The sequence below is a fragment of the Myotis yumanensis genome, unplaced genomic scaffold (assembly GCF_028538775.1).
Source record: "Myotis yumanensis isolate MYYU_CA2020_CCGP unplaced genomic scaffold, mMyoYum1.0.hap1 SCAF_8, whole genome shotgun sequence".
NCBI classification, from domain to species: domain Eukaryota; kingdom Metazoa; phylum Chordata; class Mammalia; order Chiroptera; family Vespertilionidae; genus Myotis; species Myotis yumanensis.
In genome coordinates, this window is record NW_027223759.1 from 89,056,767 (window position 1) to 89,080,143 (window position 23,377).

General features: G+C 43.0%; 1 protein-coding gene across 3 annotated transcripts in view; it reads right to left on the minus strand.

Annotated features, from left to right (window-relative positions):
• CNTNAP5 (contactin associated protein family member 5) overlaps positions 1–23,377 on the minus strand; it is an 857,999-nt gene that overhangs the window by 296,651 nt on the left and 537,971 nt on the right. For all 3 annotated transcript variants that reach the window (XM_070423164.1, XM_070423162.1, XM_070423163.1), the window contains exon 12: positions 15,318–15,437. In XM_070423164.1, coding sequence (XP_070279265.1) covers positions 15,318–15,437 — 120 coding nt within the window. The remainder of the gene's footprint in view (positions 1–15,317; positions 15,438–23,377) is intronic.

Genomic DNA, 23,377 nt, shown 5'->3' on the forward strand with positions numbered 1-23,377 from the left:
GGAACAGAGAGCAGGCAGATGGGAAGGAGCGAGAGGGCGCAGTTCCGGACTGTGAGGGGGATGTCCACTGAGGGGTCCCGGACTGTGAGAGGGTGCAGGCCTGGCTGAGGGACCCTCCCAGTGCATTAAAAACAAGTAATACATGCCATGTGTTGGGTATATAATGCCAGATATTTTTTTTAATCATGAATTGCATTGATTATTTCAAGTTATTAATTAACAACAACTTTAAAAATAAGGTTTGTTATTAATTACAGTAGAGGAAACTGAGGTACAGGGAGGCGAAGTAACTCACCTAAGTCACACTTGACAAAACTGTGAAATACCAGCATTGGGTTCACACCACGCCCAAGATCTTGCACACGTTGCTGGTTTGTTAGATGTATGTTGATTAAGGAAATGAAAGGGAAAGCGGTAAGAAGTGTGACAAGAAAAGAAGCTTCACAGAATAAAAGAATGAGGGCGTGGTCTAAAGAAGGAGGTGAGCGGATGATATTCCAGAGGAGACAAACTGGACATAAAGCATGCGTGCTGCCCAGAATACGTACAGTTTGCACTGGTAACCCATGCGGAAATTGTCTAACCAGTCAGTGCCCACCAGCTTCTTTTTACAAAGAGATACAAATAGCACTTATTCAAACACTGGGGTACATAGCCTACAAGGCCAATGGGTGCGGTTGTGATATGAATCCACATGAGGAGGAGCGGGAAAGAAAACGCTGAGGTGAATGTCTTTTCTACTGCTTCTACTTCACAGAACCTGGGATCGTAAGCTACTTGCACATCTTGGCTCTTTTATTCTTTGGGACATCTAGACAGACTCTGATTCATCATCTCTCCCTGGAATCCTGGACTCAGAGCAAAAGCAAGCAGCAACAAGAAAGCTTTCTGGAGACATCCTTGACTCCCACTTACTACTTCACTCTTCTGATTCGATGCTCAAGTGATCCAGGAGCCTCCCAGCAAGGGAAAGGCCCTTAGGCACCTGCTCACTGCTTCTCCCAATTGTCACCCCCTGAGCTCAACAGGGTTGGTTCCTCTCTGTTCTCTCTGCCTGGCCCTGCAACCCCTACTTATCAAGGTCACACCTGTTTATCTATCAAGCACTATGTCTCCCAGGAAGCCTTCCTTGATCACTCTTGTCTCTGAACTCCTTCAGCATCTAGGTTCTTCCATGATGGTGGTGATGCTGACTTCTATTTCAGAAGCTCTTACAGAGTACCAGAGATTGTACTGATTGTATTAGGTGCATTGCTCATTTAATTGTATTTCATCTGCACATCAACCCATTGAGGTAAGACTAACTGCTTATCGCTATTGCACAGATGAAGAATTGAGTCTCATAGAAGTTAACTCTCCTTGGATTCCATGCCTGTGGAGTATCTTACATCTTATGTAACTCTACAAATTACACAGAATGGTCTAGATGAAAGTGTTTTAAGACTGGATATTAGATATGAGGTTTTTGGGTTTCAAGGTCAGTGGTTTAAAATAGCCGGTACAGCACTGAGCACAGGCGGAAGACTGTGTCCTGATCCCCACAGCACAGAAGGAAGAGTTCTCCAGGGATATACAATGTGTGCTGTGAAATGTCCAACAGGAGGCCTTAGGATGAGCTCTATGTGAAGGTCTTAAGACCAGCAATTATTCAGTCACTGAGTACTGGGGAGAGGACTGAAGAACGGGACCTAAGTGGTAAGCAATGTGCTAATCGACTTATATAGGTATTTCCCAAAGTCTGATGTCTTCAGGTGTTTGTTAAAATGCTATTTCTTATCACTGTTCTAAACCTACTGAAGAAACATTGTTGGAAATAGCCTAGAAAATGGCATTTAACTCATCTTAGGTCATTCTTTGAAGTAATAAAATTTAAGAATCTTTGATGTTTATAAACTTCATCTAATATTCAGAAAAGCTTTGCAAGGTGAGTATGACTATCCCCATTGACAGATGAGGAAAGTGATGATCAGGGAGGTGAGGTGAGTGGAATGGAGACACCATTCCTTCAGGCTCCCTCCCTCCAGGACCTTTCTGCAGTGGCGCTGGCTGATGGGTGGGGCACACAGGCCAGGGGAAGGGCCTGTTTTGTTCAGACACATGGGTATTTCTTTTCTCCAGAGCCTCTATTTCTCCCGGCCTAGTAACCCAAGAATGGGAATCACAGACCTAGCTCCACTTTCTGGCAACGTATGTCAATTCATGTGACCCTGGACAAGGATGCAGCCTCAAGAATTCACTGGTCCCCTATGCAAATGAAAAGAATGGTGTCTTCTGCATGATTTCTGTGAAACTGAATAACATCATGAGAATAAAGTGTCTGGGATGGATCCTCATACTAGATGCTTAACTAAATATTAGCTGTTTATATTACAAAATGCAGCCCAGAGGGTAGCCCTTCAAGGTCAGCTTCTCTGACCACCATTCCCAGTTTCCCAGCTCCCCGGGATCCAACCATGGCCTCCTTTGTACTATTTCTGTAGCGTCTTTTGGCTTCTAATTTATTTCCTACACCTTGTGAGACATTATCTGTTTGCAATGTCTGTTTGCTCTCTAAACTGTGAGATCCTATAGGACAAGGACACACATTCATTTGGTAACCTTAGTGCCTTGCACAGTCCTTGCTCAAAAGTTTACTTGAATTACAATTTCTAAATGAGCAACTGAATAACTGAGTGACTGGCTCAATGAATGCATAATATATAAGTAACTCAACACATAAAAATAAATGTGGAAGTAAATGACTTATTAAAGGAATGCAAGACATCAGAGAGGGAGTTAGTAAAGGGGGTGAGTGTATGAATAAGCAGATAAATGAGTGGGAATCACACTGCAACCACTTTGTGCCTTGTTCCTGCGCCTTCTCTTCTCATCCCTGTGGTTGGAGTCAACTCTCCGAATGAAAGGAGTTTCTCTGAGTGCCTGTTACAATTATTGGCAACTCAAAGGTGACAATGCTTTAATTTCAGGATAATGCTAATCTTTATGACTTAGTAGTTTCATTTAATGGCCCCATTTAGCAGGAGATTATGCCGCCTGCTAGCCCACAGAGACCACTTTAAAGCTGAGGACTTTCACACAAGCAAATCCCAGCTTGGCCTTAGAGACCAGCCTGCTGGAATACTGATGCAGTCCCCAAGCCTTGGCTGACAACATAGGGTATGAAACAGGGAGAAATACACTTAAAAAGATCTTCCTTCCTCTAAGCTGGGATCATTTTTCTTTATTTACAAAAAGTCCTCTAGAGAACACTGCATTCACAGAAAACAAGTGACAATAACAAGTGTCCTTCCCTCTGAAATACAAGTGTTATTCCAACTGAGTAATTTGCTAGTGAGCCACAGCAAGAGTCGCCCATGCGTGAGTCCCAATCAGGAGAGGACAGGTGCTACCAGGGACTCAGCCTGTGGCCCATTAAGAGAGTGGATGTGTGTTCAAGGGAGGAAGAGGGAAGGAAGAAAAGGTGAGTACAACCTTCCTTGTCCTTGCCACCTGCTCTGGTGTCACTCTCCAGCATTGTTAAAATGTCGTCATGTAACTGACTACACTGCAATAGTAAAAAGCTATTATAATCACCCTCCATTTACAGACAGAGAAACTGAGATGCAATAGTCAAGGGCCTTGTCCATGGTCCCATAGACAATTATAATAATCTCTAACTATAATTATTTGGAGGATGCAATAAGTATAGGCATTGTTCTAAGACAGTTATTTAGTGCATTTGAGTTTCTATATCTGTACAACCATGCCCTTCAAAAATTGTAATCCATAAATAAGGCTTGGATTTTGCACAGATATAAGAAAAGGGATGGGGAGGCAAGATATCTATTTTTTTTAAAAGCTCATCCTGGACGCTGTAGAGTGGGGAAGGCTCAAGACTTGGGTTTTTTTGTTTGTTTGTTTTTACCACAAGGACATGAGATTATATAGACTCTGTGGAGTGGGGAACCATACCATAATCATCTCCACATCTTCAGTGCCTCATCAGTACCTGGCCTGGCAGACAACCAATGAATATTGAGTCACAGTGATAGAACAAGGGTTGCTACCCACACTTTGATAAGAAGGTCTGCATGCTGAATGGGGCAAACACTTTAGATCTGATGGCTATAAGGGAATCTTACCTCTATAATTTATTAGCTTCATTAACACATTTGTAAATCAAAATCATTCCAGCTGTTTCACAGGGATGACACTTGGACTAGGCCAGCATCCAGTAGACACTCAACACAATCTTATGTAGTTTGTAAGGAAGTGACACCTTTCCGGCAAGAGTCCTTCTGCAGCAGTGGCCATCCAACAACTTATGATCAAAACAAACTTGAGGACTTGAGCCCAGTATATTCTTGTAGAAATGTTTGTCAGGCCGTAAATTTAACAATTCTGTGTGTGTTTGTGTGTATTTGTTGGAAGTAAGTGTTTACAGTGGAAATCATAAGATGCCTATAGAAGGTACAAGGATAGAACTTCATTATAGATTGACATGACACTAACTACGGAATTATACATTTCTTTGATGTAAAATATACCAAAAGCTGCCAAAAATAACTATACTAAGAACCTCAGTGATATATACATGTGCTTTGAGTAACTCTTGTTTCCTCTATACTGTCAGATCCTTGAGTCACCCACTCATAAACTGAACTCACTGACAGTGGTCTTGTTATAGACTAGTAGGAAGTTTGGAAATTTCCAGGACAAGCGGACTAGGGGAACTGAGATAGATAGTTAAACAGCAGTTTGTGTCCACCTAGTAAATCCTATCTCCCCTAAACCAAGGACACTTAAGAGTAAATGGTTTGCACTTCTCCTCCCCAACCAGAGTGTAAATAGCTTAAATCACCCCACTCAGGGAGACAGATAACAGAAATCCAATTAAATGCCATTAACCAACCAGACCCAAGGACAGACAAATTAAGAGAATAAATCTCATTTTGGTCCATCAGCATAAAGCTGATGAATATTCTATTGATTGGCCTCTAAGATCTCCCCTAAACACCTAGACTATAAAATGCTGAAAATGAAGGTCCCAATGCACTTTCCCTCCAGGGAGCACACCTGTGCCATTCTTTGCCCTTCTCCTTCTCCTACAGGCACTTACCTTCTAACCTCCAAGGGATCTCATGAGAATAGAAACCAGGGAACAATAGGCAGCCACAGCTCACCCTCTCCCCTAACCGCCTGCACTGGTCTCCAAGGTCCCCCTCCCCCGCCTTTTCTCTGACCTCTACTGAGCCAAGTCAGCCCATCCTAAGCTCTCCTGTTGCTTCTCCTATGCCTTTCCTTGTTTCACAAAAATGCTCACCTGTCCGAATTCAAATGACGGACTTGGAGACAGAAGTACCGCAAAAACGAGATTTTAATACATTTTTGAGAGCTAGTGTCTGGGTTGTGCAGACACCCCTGAGGCAGCAATCACAATCCGTTTATTCAGTCCCTCCTCAGGTTCCTCATTGGCTGAGCACTATGGGGTCACCTGTTTCCTCATATGTTACCTAGGTCTTGCTGTCTCCCATTGGGCCATTTAAAAAAATTGGGCTGAGGCCTTTTCTAGTTGCCTCCACCTCCTCCTGTCTAATTGGGACAGTCATCTCAGGGGTTTCCACCATGACGCTGGCCCATGTCCACAGTTCTTTGCTTTTATATCCTCTTCCCTCCTCCCTACATTTTGTCCTGGGGAAATTCTGTGACCATTTCCATCAAAAGCTGACTATGCTAGAGATGGATCACAGAGGCCCACTTGCTACACTACCCTAAGTAAGTTTTTACTGCAGTCAATAAATTCTTGCTTGCTTTTCTACATTTTGTCTCTTGATTGAAATTTTTTCTTTAAGAAGACAAGAGCCAAGGTCTCCTCTCTGTACTAGTAAGTCTAACTTTGGGAGGCAAGGCTGACAACTGCTAGACCTAACTGGACGGACATATTTCTTTCTGTCAATCAATAGTCTGGATACTAATCTGTTATCTGCCATCACACTCCACTATTATGTGCAGGCATTTTACAGAGATTCCAGCTGTGGCTTCTCCACCTACTCCATTATGCATTCTTCCATGAGTTTACGTGAAAACAGAGCCTGCCTCTAGACAGTGAGAAACAGAGCATCATATCGGTGACAATGATAAGATATAGAGACTGGTAAGGTGGTTTGATTATGAGCTGTTTGAGAATGGAAACAAGTTTTACTTTAGAGATTTGACTAAACATTCCTTGCAAAACTCTTTGCAATGCCTCATGATTTCTATACAAGTGTGGATGCATGAAACTGGCATTGTATTCATCAAGATAAGAAATAAATGTATTTTTGTTATTGATTCTAGACGAACAATTTTGCATATCAGTATGCATTTGTACTCTACAGAGGAAAGACGGTGTATGGCTGGGACACATTTGTTAACTCGTTGACAAGATGTCCTGTTAACATTAAAAATGGTAAAATGTAAGCTGAGTAGAATAAGTTTAAATGTCAAGTTCTAAGGAACATCTTGTCAGGGTGCCTCATCCTTCTAATTTGTCTTTATTGATACTGGAAGCTTTCCCTCAGAAATGCTCCCTCCAGGCACCTAGTGGCACAGGAATCCTGTGACAACTGAAGAAGGGGTAATTTTTTGTTGCTGGCATGAGGCGATTGCTGTCCTCTCAGGCTAGGGTGACTATATAGATACCATCCACACTGGGACAGTGGTGAGTATGAGAGAGGGCTCCAGCGAATACTGGATTTCTCTATTCTATGAGCTCTACTTTTTGGGGCTAGAAACTTTGCTTTTATTCTAACTCTCACATTAATCCTGAAAGGAAGCCATTTTTATCATTTCCACTTTATTGATAAGGAAACCAAGATCCAGAAATGCTAAATGACTTGTGCAAGGTCACACAGCTTGAATGTGTCAGCACTAGAATTTGAACTCCAAGATGATTACAAGGTATGTGCTACCCCCACTAGTCATTCCAAAGAAGGCCTTTGGGGAAGAATGGTAGCCATGAAAGGGCTTGGAGGCAATGAAGAGCAGTTGAGCACTTTTACTCTAGGATTTGTAGAAGAGGTTGCAACGAGTGTAGGAGTGATCAAGCTCAGTTAAGATTAGACATTGAGGCAGAATCCACAGTACCAAACTATTGGTTTACTGGAACAGGACGTTAGTCTAAGACAAGTTATGGGAAGGGGAAGAAGAAAAGGAGAAAGTTAGAAATTAATTTTTGATTTGGTTGTGTTAGCTCAGAGTTTTGTTTACACTGGGACTCACGAGAGCAAGTGGGGAGAGATTCCTCACACCCTGTCCCTCACTTTCCATAAGGAGCTCAGAGCCCAGTGGGGACATGCAAGCAAACACTGGTGGTGATAGTGCAGTGTGAGCAGTGCCATGGTAAAAATATGCAGAAACTGAAAGGAAAGCTGAGACCAGAAGCACCCAGATGGCCAGAACCCCAGTGTTATTAGGTAGCCTTGTCCAGAGAAACAGAGCCAACAGGATGCAAATATATTTCTAAATCTCTCTCTCCCTTTCTCTCTCTCATGTATGAGTATGGAGATGGAGGCTTGGTAAGTCCAAAATCTGCAGGGTAGGCCAACAGGCTGGAGACCCAGAAAAGAGTTGCAGTTTGAGTCTGAAGGCATCTGCTGGCAGTCTTGTTTGAGGGAGGTTAATCTTTGTTCTATGGAGGCCTTGCACTAATTGCATGAGGCTCACCCATATTTTGAAGGGCACTCTGCTTTACTCAAAGTCCACTGATAGAAATGTTAATTTCCTATTTAAAACACCCTCATGGAAACATTAATGATATTGCTTTAGCAAATATCTGGGCAATGTGGCTCAGCCAAGTTGAAACATAAAAGTACCATTGCACCAAGGGAAGCAGGAGACCACTGAGAAGCTCCATTCTCATGTCCCAATAACCCAGGCGTCCTGCGGGTACCTCAGGCCTTCACTCATGCCACTGTTACTTACTGTGCCCTGCCTTTCCTTCACTCCTATCTTTTTTCTTTGCACTGATCCCAGTGCTCAGAATTCCCTCACTTCCTGAGGGCATCTAACCTGTCCTGCCAGCCCACCTTGCATGCATTTTCACCCAGCAGCACAATTTGAAGTCCTCACTGGATTCCTTGTTAGTTAAACACATCCCTTCCTACTTGCCAAGTCAGGTTGACATAAGTAAGAATGACCACAAACTTTACATCATTGGTGGAAATTGTCCATACCCAGGTTAGGAGACTTTTACCCTGAGAAATGGCACAGGACCCAGATGTCCCTTTTAATAAGACATGGCATTTTAGAGTGTCACAGTTTCTCTTAGTTGTTTACTTGTCCTTCAATTATTCATCAGTTGAATGGCATAGCCTTTTAGTCAGTTAGTTCTGTAAGTCAGCATCCTAACCCATGTAACCTGCACAGGGAGGTCTTTCTACTTCAAGTTGGAGTCTATTGATTAAGTCCATGCTTTATATATTTGCAAGGTTTGTGAGTTTTGCTTCAACACCATCTTTGATTCTTGATGGATTCTAATCACTTTTCCACAGACTTCTTTGGACAGCTCATTAAACAGGTTAACATGGGTTTTTTTTCCCATTTACCCCTCCAGAGGCACTTCACTCTTCTGCAGCCTTCCCTGTGCTATAGAAGACTGACCGAAAGCCTTACATCAATGAATGGCCTTTCCTTCTGAGTTATTGCAGGGTTTGCTCAGTGGAGACATAGGAAGGAGGCTGGAACAAGCCAGGAGGGACTGAGGTTATGCTCCAAGCTCCTTGCTGGTGGTTCCCATCCAGGAGGGCACAGCTCCTCCACATGCTGCCATCCTTTCTCCTCTCACTTCTACAAGTCTGATGATGGAAACCGCCCTTCTCTTACAAGCTCTGTACTATGATCCCCCCTTATTTCTTCCTATATGCTCATGCCTTTGTAAACAGTCCTCATGTGAGCAAGCCATTTGCTACATCTATTGTCCTTAAGATAAGGGGGCTGTGCTAATAGGCATGCATGGTATTAGGATGGTGTCTTATTGCTGGTGCTCAGAAATGTGTTCATCTTCACTCGGGAATAGTAAATAACCCTGCATGCTTAAGAATTCTTGGATTAAGCAAACTCAAAAAGGACAAACTCATGGATACAGACAACAGAATGGTGATTTCAAGAAGAAAGGGGTTGGGCAAAGGAGGGATAAATGGTGATGGAAGGAGACTTGACTTGGGGTAGTGAACACACAATACAATATACAGATGATGTATTGTAGAATTGTATACCTGAAACCTGTATAATTTTACGAATCAACGTCACCTCAATTAATTCAATTTTAAAAAGAATTCTTTATAATAAAACCATTCCTTCTTTTTCCTGGAATTGAGTCAGCAGATTTCCTTGCTGGGAAACTAGTTCAGATTGTGGACCTTCAACAGCTTTTGCTTGCACTGACTTAAGTTACTTTGGTCCTTTTTCTTTTCATTTACCTTCTTTAGTTTTTTTAGTTTTCTAAACTAGTAACACATCTTAGCGAGTTTGGTGGCTGCATAACTTTATTTTTGACATTTTTTGCTTTTCCTGTGCCTCTTCTCCTAACAGCTGCCTCCCTGTCCAGGTCTTAGAGACATCGCCTTCCTGCACAATAGCCCTCCCACTGCACAAGAGCCTGGACTAGGCCCTTCCACTGCTCTCAACACACATTACTCATACTTGTCATCGTCCTTGTATTTTAATTGTTGCTGTGTCTCCTTCATGATTAGCCTGTGCGGATGAAAAGTGGCCACATACTAAACCTGACAAGCTCGGGGGAGGCCTATGCAGTGGCCTTACAAACTCAGAGACCTAAAGTAATCACAAAGGATGGTCTGAAATGAAAACTTTTTAACAAAAAGCAATTTACTAGTAAGGCAGCTACTCATGTCTTAGGCTAGATTCTTCCCTGACAAGTCAATCTTTACCTTAAATGAGTCTGTCTATTGTCTTCTTGCATCTACCATAAGATATCATTGAAATATCTAAGTAATTTCCAGACCCTTCAAAGCACAGGCACCTCTCTGGGGAGACCACAAATTCCATCATCGTTATTGAGTTAACTGTTAACTGTTAACTATACTGACCTATGTAAACGAAGTATGTGTCTTTCAGGCCAGTGTGACTCAGTGTTTGAGCATTGACCTATGAACCAAGAAGTCATGGTTCCATTCCCAGTCAGGGCATATACCCGAGTTGTAAGCTCTATCACAAGTAGGGGGCATGCAGGAGAAAGCAGATCAATGATTCTCATCATTGATGTTTCTATCTTTCTCCCTCTCTCTTCTGCTCAGAAATCAATTAATATATATATATATATATATATATATATATATATATATATAAATTTTTTTTAAAAAAAGAAGTAAGTGTCTATCTTTTTAGTTTTTATCCAATTCCAGAGGTTTCCCTGCTTTGCTTTCTCCCACCTCACTAATCTATCACCAGTGGATTTCATGTAACCTACTTCCATTTTTTCTTTTAATTCCATTGTATAAAATAAGGTACAAAACTGCCATTCTCTGGAACATTTTTTCAATCCATTGAGGTTTTGCTTCCCAGCAATTGTCATTGGCTTGGCTCAAATAAACTCAGAAAAATTCTCTACATGTTTGGCTGTTTCTACGGTGATACCTGTGATGCAGACTGTTCCTGAAATGACATTGTTGTGGCTTGAATTATTTCCCCAAATATATGTGAAGTCCTGACCTCAAGGACTTTGAAAATGCAATAAAATAAAGATGAAGGTAAACACATTAAATTGGCCATAATCCAATATGACCAATGTCCTTACAAGAAGAGAAGAGAGACACTGTCACTGGAAGAGATGGTCACTGTGACTATGTCCCATGAGGCAGGTGACAGCCTCCCACAGGCAGAGACTGAGGTGGTGCCTCTATAAGCCTAGGAAGGCCCGAGGATGAGGAACAAAGAAGGGTTCCCCCGGCAGGGTTCAGAGGGGCCTGGCACTGCAGGCTCCTTGGTTTTGGACTCTAGTCTCCAGAGCTACGAAACAATGTACTTTGGTTTTTTGTTTGTTTTTAATCCAGTCAATTTGTATTTTTATTGTAGAAGCCTGGAGAAAATAATGCAGACACAATTTCTTATTAACAAAACTAGCAGTTTGCACAGTGTCTGGAATGTGCACTTTTACATTGAGCTGAAATGAATTGTAAATCATTCAGATGTGAAAAGTAGGCCAAATGTGTATTCCTACAGAAACTTACTCTTTATCTGCCTCATCCACAACTTCAGTCCATCCTCCATCCTAACTCGGGGCCTTTCCTATCTCCCACCCACTAGTCCTGGGCACAGTGGTGCAGTCTTGAGGGTGACACATTGTCAAAATCTGTAGAGGCCTAGGTCAGTCCACTTCATCACTGACCTTAGTCAGCCCAGCAGGTTACTCCCTAAACTGGCCTCCTTCCCCTGCACAGGTCATGCTGCTTACATGCCAGGAGACAGTGGCTGCTGGGCTTTGGGAATCTTCCCTTCTGGGCTCCTCCTGCTGTAGGGGTAGGTCACGGTGGCTAGAAACACAGACTGAGACCTCCAGGAGGGGTGGGGTGCCACTGTGCCTACAGAAAGGAGAACTACTATTCCCCGAGGGTATGTTTTAAAGAGATGCCTTTGGGATTCACATGAACTGTTTTCCCTGACTAAAGCATCCTTCCTCACCCTCAGGACTTCTATTTGCAAATATCTGCAGACTTCTTAGAAACCCCCCCTTCTGTGGAACCTCACAAGTCTCTTGGGAATGCTGAATGGGGATGGCCTGGGCCCAGGTCCTTAATTAGAGACCTGCAAAGAGGCCAGGAGTGCCCAGCTGCTGGTCAGGGTCAGGAAGAGAACCCAGACCCCGCTGCCTGCCAGGGTTATTTATACTCCCGGTGTCATTACCCAGTGATGCTACCCCCAAGGGCAGAAAACAACAACTTGGTGCTTTCATAAAAGGGAGCTAAACGCAGACCAAGCCCCCTTTTTTCCTCCTCCACCCCCATTCTGTGCTCTGTCCACATCCTCTCATCCTTCTCCTTCCCTTTCTTCCCTGAACACTCCATGCCACACTTTGCTAGTGTCATAATTACTCATACTTAAGAACATTTAACATTTTAAAAATAAAAAAATATGGACTTGATTATCATATATTTATGTACAAAAATTTTTCTCCATTAAACATGAGAATTATATAATTCAGCCTGCACAGAGGTTTGTTTAAAAAACAAACAAACAACAACACAAAAACCTGTATACTTTCCAACTGGATGTGACCAAATAACATACTTAAAGAAATGCCTAGCCATGATAATGAATCCTCACACCTCAGGGACACGACTCAGAGGTCCTGACTCCTTCAGGGTCACATCGGCAAGACAGGCACATTCAAATGCAGCAGACAGTCATCTCTAGCCATTCCCGGGCAAAACACCAACATAAACCCTGAGACAAAGCTTCCCAAAGACACAGAGAGATCCCATGTCAATGAGACCTATGAGTCAATCATACCTCTCTGTCACTGAACTTACATTATTTTATTTTAAATAGTTTTTTTACTGATTTTTAGAGAGAGGACAAGAAAGGGAGACAGAAACATCAATGTGAGAGCATAACATTGTTTGGCTACCTCCTGCACACCCCGCACTGGGGATGGAGCTGCAACCTGGGCATGTGGAACCAGCAACCTTTTTGGTGCATTGGATGACACCCAACCAATGGAGCCACTGGCCATTGGTTATTTTAGAGAGTTTTAAAACTTATACTTTATTTAATGTACATATTTTAATGATATATAGACAAGTCTATGCTAGTCTATTAACTTCACAACTTTAAGACATGTATTTTAAAACACATATATTCATAGAGAAAATCCACAAGAAAATTCTAACAAAATAACAATGGCAATCTCTGGATTGTGGTTGATAGGTGACTTTAACATTTTCTTTAACATTTTTCCCCTTAAATTTTTATAATTGATATTGATTTATTTTATAACAAAAATAAAAGCACTTTTGAAAGTAAAGCATAGGCAATACAAAGTATCTAATTAATGTTTAGTGATACACATTATTACTGAGCCAGAAGCTTTTGTTTGCTTCCCAAGTCTTGACTATTAGTTCCGGATTATTACCTCGAGCAAGCTGTGAAATTCTCATACTCTCTTTCCTTCTATGTAAGATAGAGGTGAGGCGATCTTCCTCAGAGTTAAAGAAACAATATCTGTAACCTCTCAGTTCAGTTTCTGAAGGTGGTAGGTGCTGATCACACATCAGCAAGCATGGATCTTTGCCTTATTCTGCAGCCAAATCATGTCCTTGATTTTGGTAAAGTATGGACCAAGGACAATGTGCATCAGACTCACTAGGAGAACTTAGTAAATATGCATTTACTGAATTAAAATTTATAGGGCAGGGAAGTCTATATGTTTAGCAAGAACCCCCACATATCCATATATTAATTACATCCTATATAATAAAAGACTAATATGCAAATAGACCAGACAGTGGAACAACCAAACAACCAGTCACTATGACGTGCACTGACCACCAGGGGTGTGTGCGGAACATGGCAGGCATTGGCTGTGGCGGGATGGTGTAGCAGGTGAGCTGGGGCACCAGACCAAGATGGGGCACTGGTCGCTGTCAACAGGGCAAGCCTCTGGTGGTTACTGAAAATTCTTTGCTCCCGCACACTGCAGTCCCCCACGCCCCCCCAGCACTTGCACCTGCTGCCCTGCACCAGCCCCTCTTGGCTTGCACCCACTGCTGGTGCCAGAGCCGCCACTCACACCTGCTGCCAGTGCCCAGCGCTGGTCCCGATCACTCTGTGCCATAAGCGGGTGCGAGCAGGGCCAGCACTGTCAGCATGTGGGAGTGGCAGTGGCGGGAGCGGGGCTGCTGGCAGACAGGGGCCACGGTGGGAGGGGTTGGGCGGAGGTGAGAAGGATGGCCCAAGACTGACCCCTGTACCTACCACAGCCTGGCAGCCCACAGTTTCTTTCAAGGTGCACAAATTCATGCACTGGGCCCTTAGTTTTGAAATAACTAGGATCCACAGAAAACCCTATCTAGTACTTGACCAGGCTGTTGAGCATTGTAGTTTACCAAAACCTTGAAAAGGAAACAGCATCATGATTCTTAATTTATTTATAAAGCTGGGGAGAAGCAGCTAGCCTATATGCATTTTGCAGATAAAGAATTATGGAAATTCAATGAAATGACAATCAATCCCATGAAACTAGCATTTTCTGCAGAAAAAGATGCTGCCCTTTGTATTCAGATGGGTGGATTGCTAAGTGTCCTAATCACCATTTTTGCAAAGGTTTGCTTGCATGTCTACCTGTGATTTTTGCATGTTAGTATCACCAATTTTACTGCCTCATGAAGGACAGTGACTATGTCTTATTTTTCTGTGCATCCCTAGAGCCCAGGACAGAGTCTGCTACAGACCGAGCTCCAGGGAGGGGCTGCCTTGCTGCTGAGGAGCTGAAGCTGCTGAGATTCACCGAGACTCGGTGCGTCTCAGCAGCTCCCTGCATCCCGTCTCACTGCATGACTCTGTGGCCCCTCCAAGTTAGGCTGGAACCCCAACCCGTGGATGTGCCCATTACGGCTCACAATGGAGAGTGCACTCACCATGCGATGTTTTTCAGAAACGATTAGATCAAACTGTGGCTTTGTAGAAGTATTTTTCAAAATAAAGTAGTGATCAGACGCAGTCTCTAAGCCTATGAAATAACTGACTCTGACTAGGCACTTAGAACGAAGTGGCAGCATAAATAAAATCTCCAGAAAAAAGCAAATAGTTCACTTTACGTTTTCCTGAGGCATCCACTGGATAACTACTCTGACTGCTTGCTCCGATACACAGGAATGTGCCTAACCCTCACAGCTCTGAGAGGTAGAAAGCGTTATTCCCACCGCACTGGTGTACCACAATGGGAGCTCCGAGAGAACACCGATTCACAGTCCTCAGGGCCAGACATGGGCCAGGCGTTCCCACCACCGGAGTCAAGCTTCCTATTCACTTTGAGTTTTGGTTTTTGTTGGTTGGATGTTTTCATGTGCTTTCTGGTTTTGAGTTCTAAGAGGGAAAACATCCGTGACAAGTTCTATAGAAAATTCTTGGTAATTAACTCTTGGTTTTGGTGGAACACAAAGCCTGTTAAGTTTTCTTCTCTCATGAAAATAACCTAGCTGCTAATTCTATTATTTACTAAAATACGATTTCCCCCTGGAACGTGGTCTTTTATTTGCAAGCGTGTCCCTTGCCGTGGACTTCCCTTGGCCGTGTGCCATCACACAGCTGGACAGAGCTGAGTGAGAAGTCTGCACCCTCACCTGTGACATTGCAGTACACCTGGAGAGCTCCCAGCGGCCCGCTGCCGTCCGGGTCAATGTGGAAGAAGCCAGCCGTGTTCCCTCGGTGCCTGTACACCTCGCAGGATCGCTCGTAGAGGGCTGGGGAGACACAAAGGCAGCGGGGAGGAAACGTTGCATGGCTCTGCATATTCCTTAGACGCATCAGTGACTTCTACCTCTACTGACTGTCAATCTTGGCTTCCTTCCTTCCCCTATAACTCAACTTCCCCCCAAGTCTTAACAAACCAGCATCCCAATACTTGAGGGAGTCCCACCCTCCATTCACCTTAACAGTCACACTTTTCACCAGCTCGGAAGTCACATCCTTCAAGAGCCTCCCCTTCCCTCGGCTATGACCTGCTGTGTGCTGATGTGTATGTCCCTCCTGGATGCCTGCATGGTCTGTTGATCTAGGACTACCAGTGACAGCATGTGAGAGTGGTGGCTCTGTGTTGTTGGCACATGTTCTAACATCTGGCAGAGTGCCACCTTCACAGCAGGAGTTTGATCAATGAATGAAAAACCGAATAGACACATACAGTCATGACTTTTTACTAATAAAGTAAAATGGCACTATCTTATTAATACATGTCCAGAGCTCAGCATGGTGACTGATGTATAGTAGGTGCCCAATCAAGTTTATTTTAACTTAACAAGCATTTATCAAGTCCTCAACACATGTCAACAGTGTGGTTGCCACTAGACGACAGAACATGAAGAAGGCGACCAGTCTGGGCCTTACGAAGCTCACAGCCTGGTTGCTGCCATGAAGGTCTGTCTGTGTTCAGAGAGAGGCAGACATAGGGGCCCTGAGATAGACTACCTTGACCAATCTGCAGATGTGAGAAACATAGAAATCCCATTACACCAACATGAATGAATCTGGTAGGGTATAAAGGAGGCATCTGCTGTCTTATGCATGAGAAAAGGAGGCATCTGCTGTCTTATGTATGAGAATACAGGATGCTCCCTGATGCTTTCGACAAAATGGTATAACTCTGAGCAGCAGGTACATATCCAATTGTGTCGTCATCCCATGCTTAAAAGACAGTGGCTTCCAAAAGCTTTAAAGATAGAGCACCAAATCTTCACCTTTGCCAACGTGTCCCTGTGATGAATGCCCCGTCCCACGAAAATGAAGCTGCAGTTTGTCATGATCAAGCATGAGGGGTACCTCAAATAATTCATTACAGATAAAGTTCCAAATCTTGAGAGGATTTGAGCTTTTATAAATTAGAGTGACTTCAAGGTTATCTTTGCACTCATGGACTTCTCTCTTGCAGCCATATACACTTTCTGAACTAGGAAATAAATGAGAGAGTTATAGTTCCACTCTACATACTGATCATAATATAGAGCTGATTTCTCTTTTCCCAAACCTAATAACTGCTGTGGCATGCATTATGGGTATGTGTCATGCGTGTGGAAGTCACCTCTAGGTGTGGTGTCTCTCCCCAGCCACTCCCACACTCCCAACATAACAACCATGTGAAAGGGTTGCTCTGTCTCACTCAAGCATATTTGGGGGGTTACATAGCGATTAAGAACAGGAGCCGTGGGCCCAATGGGTGTGTGTCTCAGTTGGTTGAGGTTTAGCCCATGGACGAGGAAGTCGCTGGCTGGGTTCCTGATCAGGGCACATGCCTGGCTTGTGGGCTCCATCCCCAGTAGGAGACAGCTGCTTGATATTTCTTTTTCCTCAATGTTTCTATCTCTCCCTCTCCCGTCCTCTCTCTGAAATCAATAAAAAACATTTTTTTTAAAAAGAGATGGAACCCTGGAGTTAAATTGGATGGTGTTGCATCACAGGGCTACTACTTATACCTATTGGAGGTTGGATAAGCCAATTCACCTGTGGTAGGCAATCGCTAAGCTAACTCATTCTATCCTCACCTCTTGGTATTCATATCTTGCTCATGAATTCATGCCCTCCCTTGAGTGTGGGCTGGACTTATGGATGTGTCTCTAAGACAATATGACAAAAAGGATAAATGTCATTTCCAAGACTTGATTATAGAAAGACAATGGCTCCCACCTTGGGTAATCCTGGATCACTCACTCTGGGGAAGCCAAGTGCTATGCCAGAGGCGGCCTTGAGGAAAGGCCCACTTGAGTGAGCGCGGACCCTCATGAGACATGCCATGGGAGTGGGCCCTGATGCAGAGCTCCACAGCCAAACACTGCAATGGTTGCAACTCTCGCTGACACCTTAACTGCAGCCCGGTGAGGGGCCCAGGCAGAACCACTCAGTTTAAGTTGCTCAAGGACCCAGAGAATCTATGAAGTGGTGATGTCTGTTGCAACATTTTGCTGTGGTTCGTTGTGCAGCATTAGATAGCTAACAAACTCTCAAAGCACTAGTTTTCTCATGGGATATAGGTATAAACATATCTATGTACAATTGTAGTGAGGATTCAAAGAGATAATCCACAGACAGCACCTAGCACAGTGCTTGGCACATAGGAAATGCATGATAAATATGATTATAACTATTATTATTACTATTGCATTGTTTCGTGAAATGTTGCCTCTTTTTGGTAAGGTTTTTTACTTGACTCTTTTAGTGATGATAAGCCTTGTGGTGTTTAGAACATGAATCACAAGGCTTGTTATGAAAAATTAGTAGACCCAACAGCCCTTCTGTGCAAAAATGTTGGCTTTTGCTAGTAATTCTCAGTTCATTTGGGTTATTTTCAGTTTTTTGCTATTTCAGTTGTGACATTTTTAAATTCCATAGAGTGTTTATTCTTATAATAGAGGAATATTCTATTCTTCCCTCTGAATATTCCTTTTTTAATAATATGCAATTCCTGATTCATTGATGCAATATTTCTCTAATATTTGTAAAAATATTTATTATAACATAATTTCTTTGACACTTTCATCTCTTTAAACATACTGTTTCCCCCCGACTGTGTGTGTGTGTGTCTTTCATGTTAGATTCTCTTCTGCAATGTCAGGTCCTCTTTGGTAGGTAGTCCTCTCATACTAACGGTGGTCTCTAAATTACTGATTGCTGTAAGCAAATATGGGTAGTTTGTCCTCCGAGGACTGCACTGTAGTATTACCTGGCTGGACCACGTCTTGGAAAACCCCCATGTAGTGTCTTCAGTGCTTTCTCCTGGTGTTGTTTGGTTCTATAATTTAGAGGGTCTTTGACATGAGATGTGGAAGGTGGAAGTGACACCATGCACACATTCATTTTACGCTTGGAAAGTCAGTGCAGGGCACGGGGTGCTATTATAGTTACACATGTTGTCACTTAACGGCAGACCTCAGTTGTTAATGTGAGTTGGCCATGCCATGCCAGCTGCCTCTCCAGATGGGCCATCTCTCCCTCCAGCTTCCCTAGCTCCCAGCCATGTACGTGTTTAGATCTCTTATGATCACCCCATCACTAAAGTTGAAGGATTGGTTGTGGTTAAGACTCAAGGTGCTTCTCTGATCAGCTGCAGACTGAGCCATTTAAGGAAATTTATATCATTTACTGCTGTTTATGTGAAGCTGTAGAAGGAAGTGAAGGTTATACATATGTTGAGTCCACCCACACTTCCAGGAAGTACAAGCCCACTACCTGTAAGCTACATTGCTCCTCCTGTACTGCAGGCCTCACACACTGCACAACAGGAAGTGAATACAAATTTATTGAAACCCTACAAACTTCTCAGTAACTTTAGCCTAGGGCTCTCAGAAATGAAATAAATAATACATGGTTCTTCACCTCAGGTAATTCATGGTTTTAAAGTTTACCAAAATTAACCTCAATACAAATAGAAAAAATATTAAAAGACCAATTTCTATAAAATAAATAAAAACTATTTAAAGGTTCCTCTACAACAAGACATTAGAATCATATGGTATCTATTAGAGTGTAGAGTATTATAATGCCACTTATATCTCTCCAAAGCATAGGGAAAAAATAAATCTTTCAAATTGCTACACAGAGTAAGTGGTGTAGTAGACAGCTAGAGAGACATGGCAGAATAGGAACAATAGGCTAGATAAGGAAGGTCACCCAGGGCCTAGCAGTGGATAATTGTAAGGTGGGAACTTGAACACAGGGTGACCTTTTATCCTCTAGTATATCAGCTGGTCCTGTGATTCAGACCCTCCCCTGAGTTTTCCTTTCCTGGAAGGTCACTAGTCATGTGGTAGACCCCTTAAAGGAGAAACAAGGGGCCTAGAGAAGAGCCTCATATGACTACCATAGAAGCCTTTGATGACCACTTCAATGACAGTTCATGACTACTTCCTTTAAGCATTAAACCCTCAAGACAATGAAGTCTGACCCACATCACATAATCTTGGAAGTAGAGCCTCTGACCCCAGATAACAGAGACAGAGTTTTGGTCAAACTAGAGAAAATATCTAAGGCTCAGTTGTGATTTAGCTTTATACCTAGAGAAGTAGAAAAATCAGACAGAGCAATGCCATGGCTGACATCAGGATGAGATGCAATGACCAACGACCCTCTATCCTAGTGCTGGCCAATCAGTAGAGACCATGACCTTGAAAGGACACACCTGGAAAGCTGATGAATATTCTATTGAAATCCTCTCCTGAAAATCCCTGCCTTTAGAAAATAGATACAACACCTTAAGACAAAGAACCTAGTGCACTCTTTCTCTCTCTCTCTTGCTCTGGAGCAAGCTGCACCTTCCCCCTGCCTCCTTCCCTCAGGTGTGTTTTCTTTCTCCTAAGCTCCTAGGGCCCTTCCTGTGCCTCTGTGACATGTTTCCCGAGTCCATGCAGCACAGCTGGCTGGCTCACTTCTTCTACCTCTGACTTTCTAATAAACTTTCACTTGTATTTGATTTCTTGGCTCTGAATTCTTTTCTCAGCTGAACTCAAGGACTGAGCTCTAATATTCTGGTGTCATTCACCATTATCAATAAGCCCAAAGGTGATCTCCAAGTCCAATGAAGACCACACCAATAAGGAAAACTTCAGATTCACTTGTGAATATCACTAAAAACTTACATAATCAGCAGTTAATACCCAACAGTGTATTTAAAAAAAAAAACACACAAAAGCCAAATGGGGGCTTAATCCAAAAATGCAAGAGTGATTCAAAATTATCTATCTATTATCTATCTATCTATCTATCATCTATCTATCTATCTATCTATCTATCTATCATCTATCTATCATCTATCTATCTATCTATCTATCTATCTATCTATCTATCATCTATCTATCATCTATCTATCTATCTATCTATCTATCTATCATCTATCTATCATCTATCTATCTATCTATCATCTATCTATCTATCTATCATCTATCTATCTATCTAGATATATGGAGAACAATTAAATTATCATCTCCACTCATTTAAAAAGACATTCTATGTCTTATACAAGTTCTGATTTGGCATTGGTGGCCACTCTAGGACAGCCATCAAATTTCCTGCTGGAAGAAGATGCCTGCCCATGGAGGAAAAATAAAAGAAGCTTTATAAGTGGCGAGATTTGTCTCCATTACCAACAGTGAGTGCTAGTGCTGATGGGAAGGTCTGGCATTATGGGCACACAAAGATCTGTGCTCATTAATGACAAGGACACTAATGGACATATTAAGATTCTTTAGAATTGATTTTTAAATTAATATGTGCAGACATAAAATGAAGCTGGACAGAGCAGTTAAATCAGTGTTTTCATATTTAAGGAAAATAGTCCGAATCTAGTCCTGGCAGATAATTTATTGCCTAAGGTACAATTTGAAATGTCCTTGTGAAGCCCATTCTCATTAAAGATAATGATAGTATTCAGACAGCAAAATAGTTTTATTTAGACTCACCTTTTCAAGTACCAAGGTCAGAGCTACGTTTTTTCTGCCTCACCACTTATATTCTGATTATAAGACTATAGGCATAGATATAAAACTTAGATGACAAGTAAATAGTACTTTTAAGGCTTTAAAAATGTTTCAGTCCTATTTCCTTCTTTGCTCCTTATGTCCCCAGAAATCTAATATTTACCAAGTGACTGCATATTTAGTTATAGATGTACCTAGGTCTACAGACATAAATAAGATCTAATTAATTCTATCAAATAAATGTTTGTGAATCTTTTTTGCATTTAATAGCTACTTAACTTAGTTTATCAAACTCCTTGTGCAGTAGGTTTGCCTTGGCCTGGTTTCAAATCCTTGTGCAGTAGGTTTGTGGGACTGTGCCTTGGCCTGGTTTCAATGAGGGAAAACAATGTTAAAACTGATGGGATTTCTGAAATTAGTTAAAAAAATGTCTAGGGCTTCAAGTAGAAAATAGATATTTGATGTCCCAGTCTGCACATAGTTGGTAGAGGCTGAAAATAGACATAGATGACATAGATTCTGTAACATTGTCACTACTTAAGTGGAGGCTATGGAGATGGAAGCATATCAGTGGTTGGTGAAGGTTGGGATGGGAGTGAGATGGGCGTGTGGCTATGAAAGGACAACACAAGAAGTTCTTGCGATGAAATGTTTTGCATCCTGATTAAGGTGCTGATTACACAAAACTACACATAATAGAATTGCACAGAACCATACACACTCACACCCCTACACACACACACACCCCTACACACATGCACACATGGGAGTGCATGTCAAAATGAAACATTCTGAATAAGCTTTGTGCATTTCACCAATGTCGTTTTCCTGGTTTTGATGATATACAACAGTTATACTTGATGTTACCATTGGAGAAACTGAGTCAAGGGTACATAGGATCTAATGATACAATTTTTTTTTTTCAATTTACAGTGAATTATTTAATCTAATAATAGACAAACATGGTAATTGACCATACCTCCGCTACGCTTCCTATTGGCTAAAAAGCAGGATATGCAAATTAACCCAACCAAGATGGCGGCCGGCAGCCACACAGCTGAAGCGAGCAGGAGGCTTGCTTGCTCCAGTGATGGAGAAAGCCAAGCTTCCTCCCTGCTGAGGCCAGGCTCTGAGCTCCACTCTAAGCAACAATGTTGCAATTATAGAAGGTAAACAAACCTCACATACCTGCTTTCAGCAGGTCTTGGAGCTGGAGCAGCAACAAGTTTCAATTATAGAAGGTAAATAAATCCCAGAATAAAAAAAAGAAAAAAAGGAGAGGCTGGGAGCTTCAGTCTCCAGCTTGGCCAGCCTGAAAACAGCCCTCAGCACCTCATCCAGACTGTCCAGGCACCCCAGTGGAGACCCCTACCCTGAAGGGGGTGTGGGCAGCCTGAAAATAGCCATCAGCCAGTCATCCAGGCTGGCCAGGCACCCCAGTGGGGACCCCCACCTTGAAGGGGATGTGACCAGCTGCAAACAGCCATCAGCCCCTCAAACAGGCTGGCCAGGCACCCAAGCGGGACCCCCACCCTGATCCGGGACACCCTTCAGGGAAAACCAGCCAGCCCCCACCCATGCACCGGGCCTCTATCTTATATAGTAAAAGGGTAATATGCAAACTGACCCTAACAGCAGAAAGACTGAGAATGACTGGTCACTATGACACACACTGACCACCAGGGGGCAGACGCTCAATGCAGGAGCTGCCCTCTGGTGGTCAGTGAGCTCCCACGTGGAGGAGCTCTGCTCAGCCACAAGCCAGGCTGATGGCTGCCAGTACAGCGGTGGTGGTGGGAGCCTCTCCCGCCTCCTCAGCAGCGCTAAGGATGTCTGACTGCAGCTTAGGTCTGCTCCCCGCTGGCAAGTGGACATCCCCCGAGGGCTGCCAGGCTGCCAGAGGGATGTCTGATTGCCAGCTTAGGCCCAATCCCCCGAGGAGCAGGCCTAAGCCAGCAGGTGGTCATCCCCCGAGGGGTCCCAGACTTCGAGAGGGCACAGGCCGGGCTGAGGGACCCCCCCCCTCCCCCGAGTGCACAAATCTTTGTGCACTGGGCCTCTAGTTTCAAAATAAAAGCTTTATGAAAAGAGAAAGATGAGCCAACAATTCAAATCCTAAATAGCTACTCTATTGAAATAAAAACAATGTCCCCACTGAATTCTGAGCATGAATGTTTATGGGAACATTATTCACTATGGCCCTACAATGGAAACAATCCAAA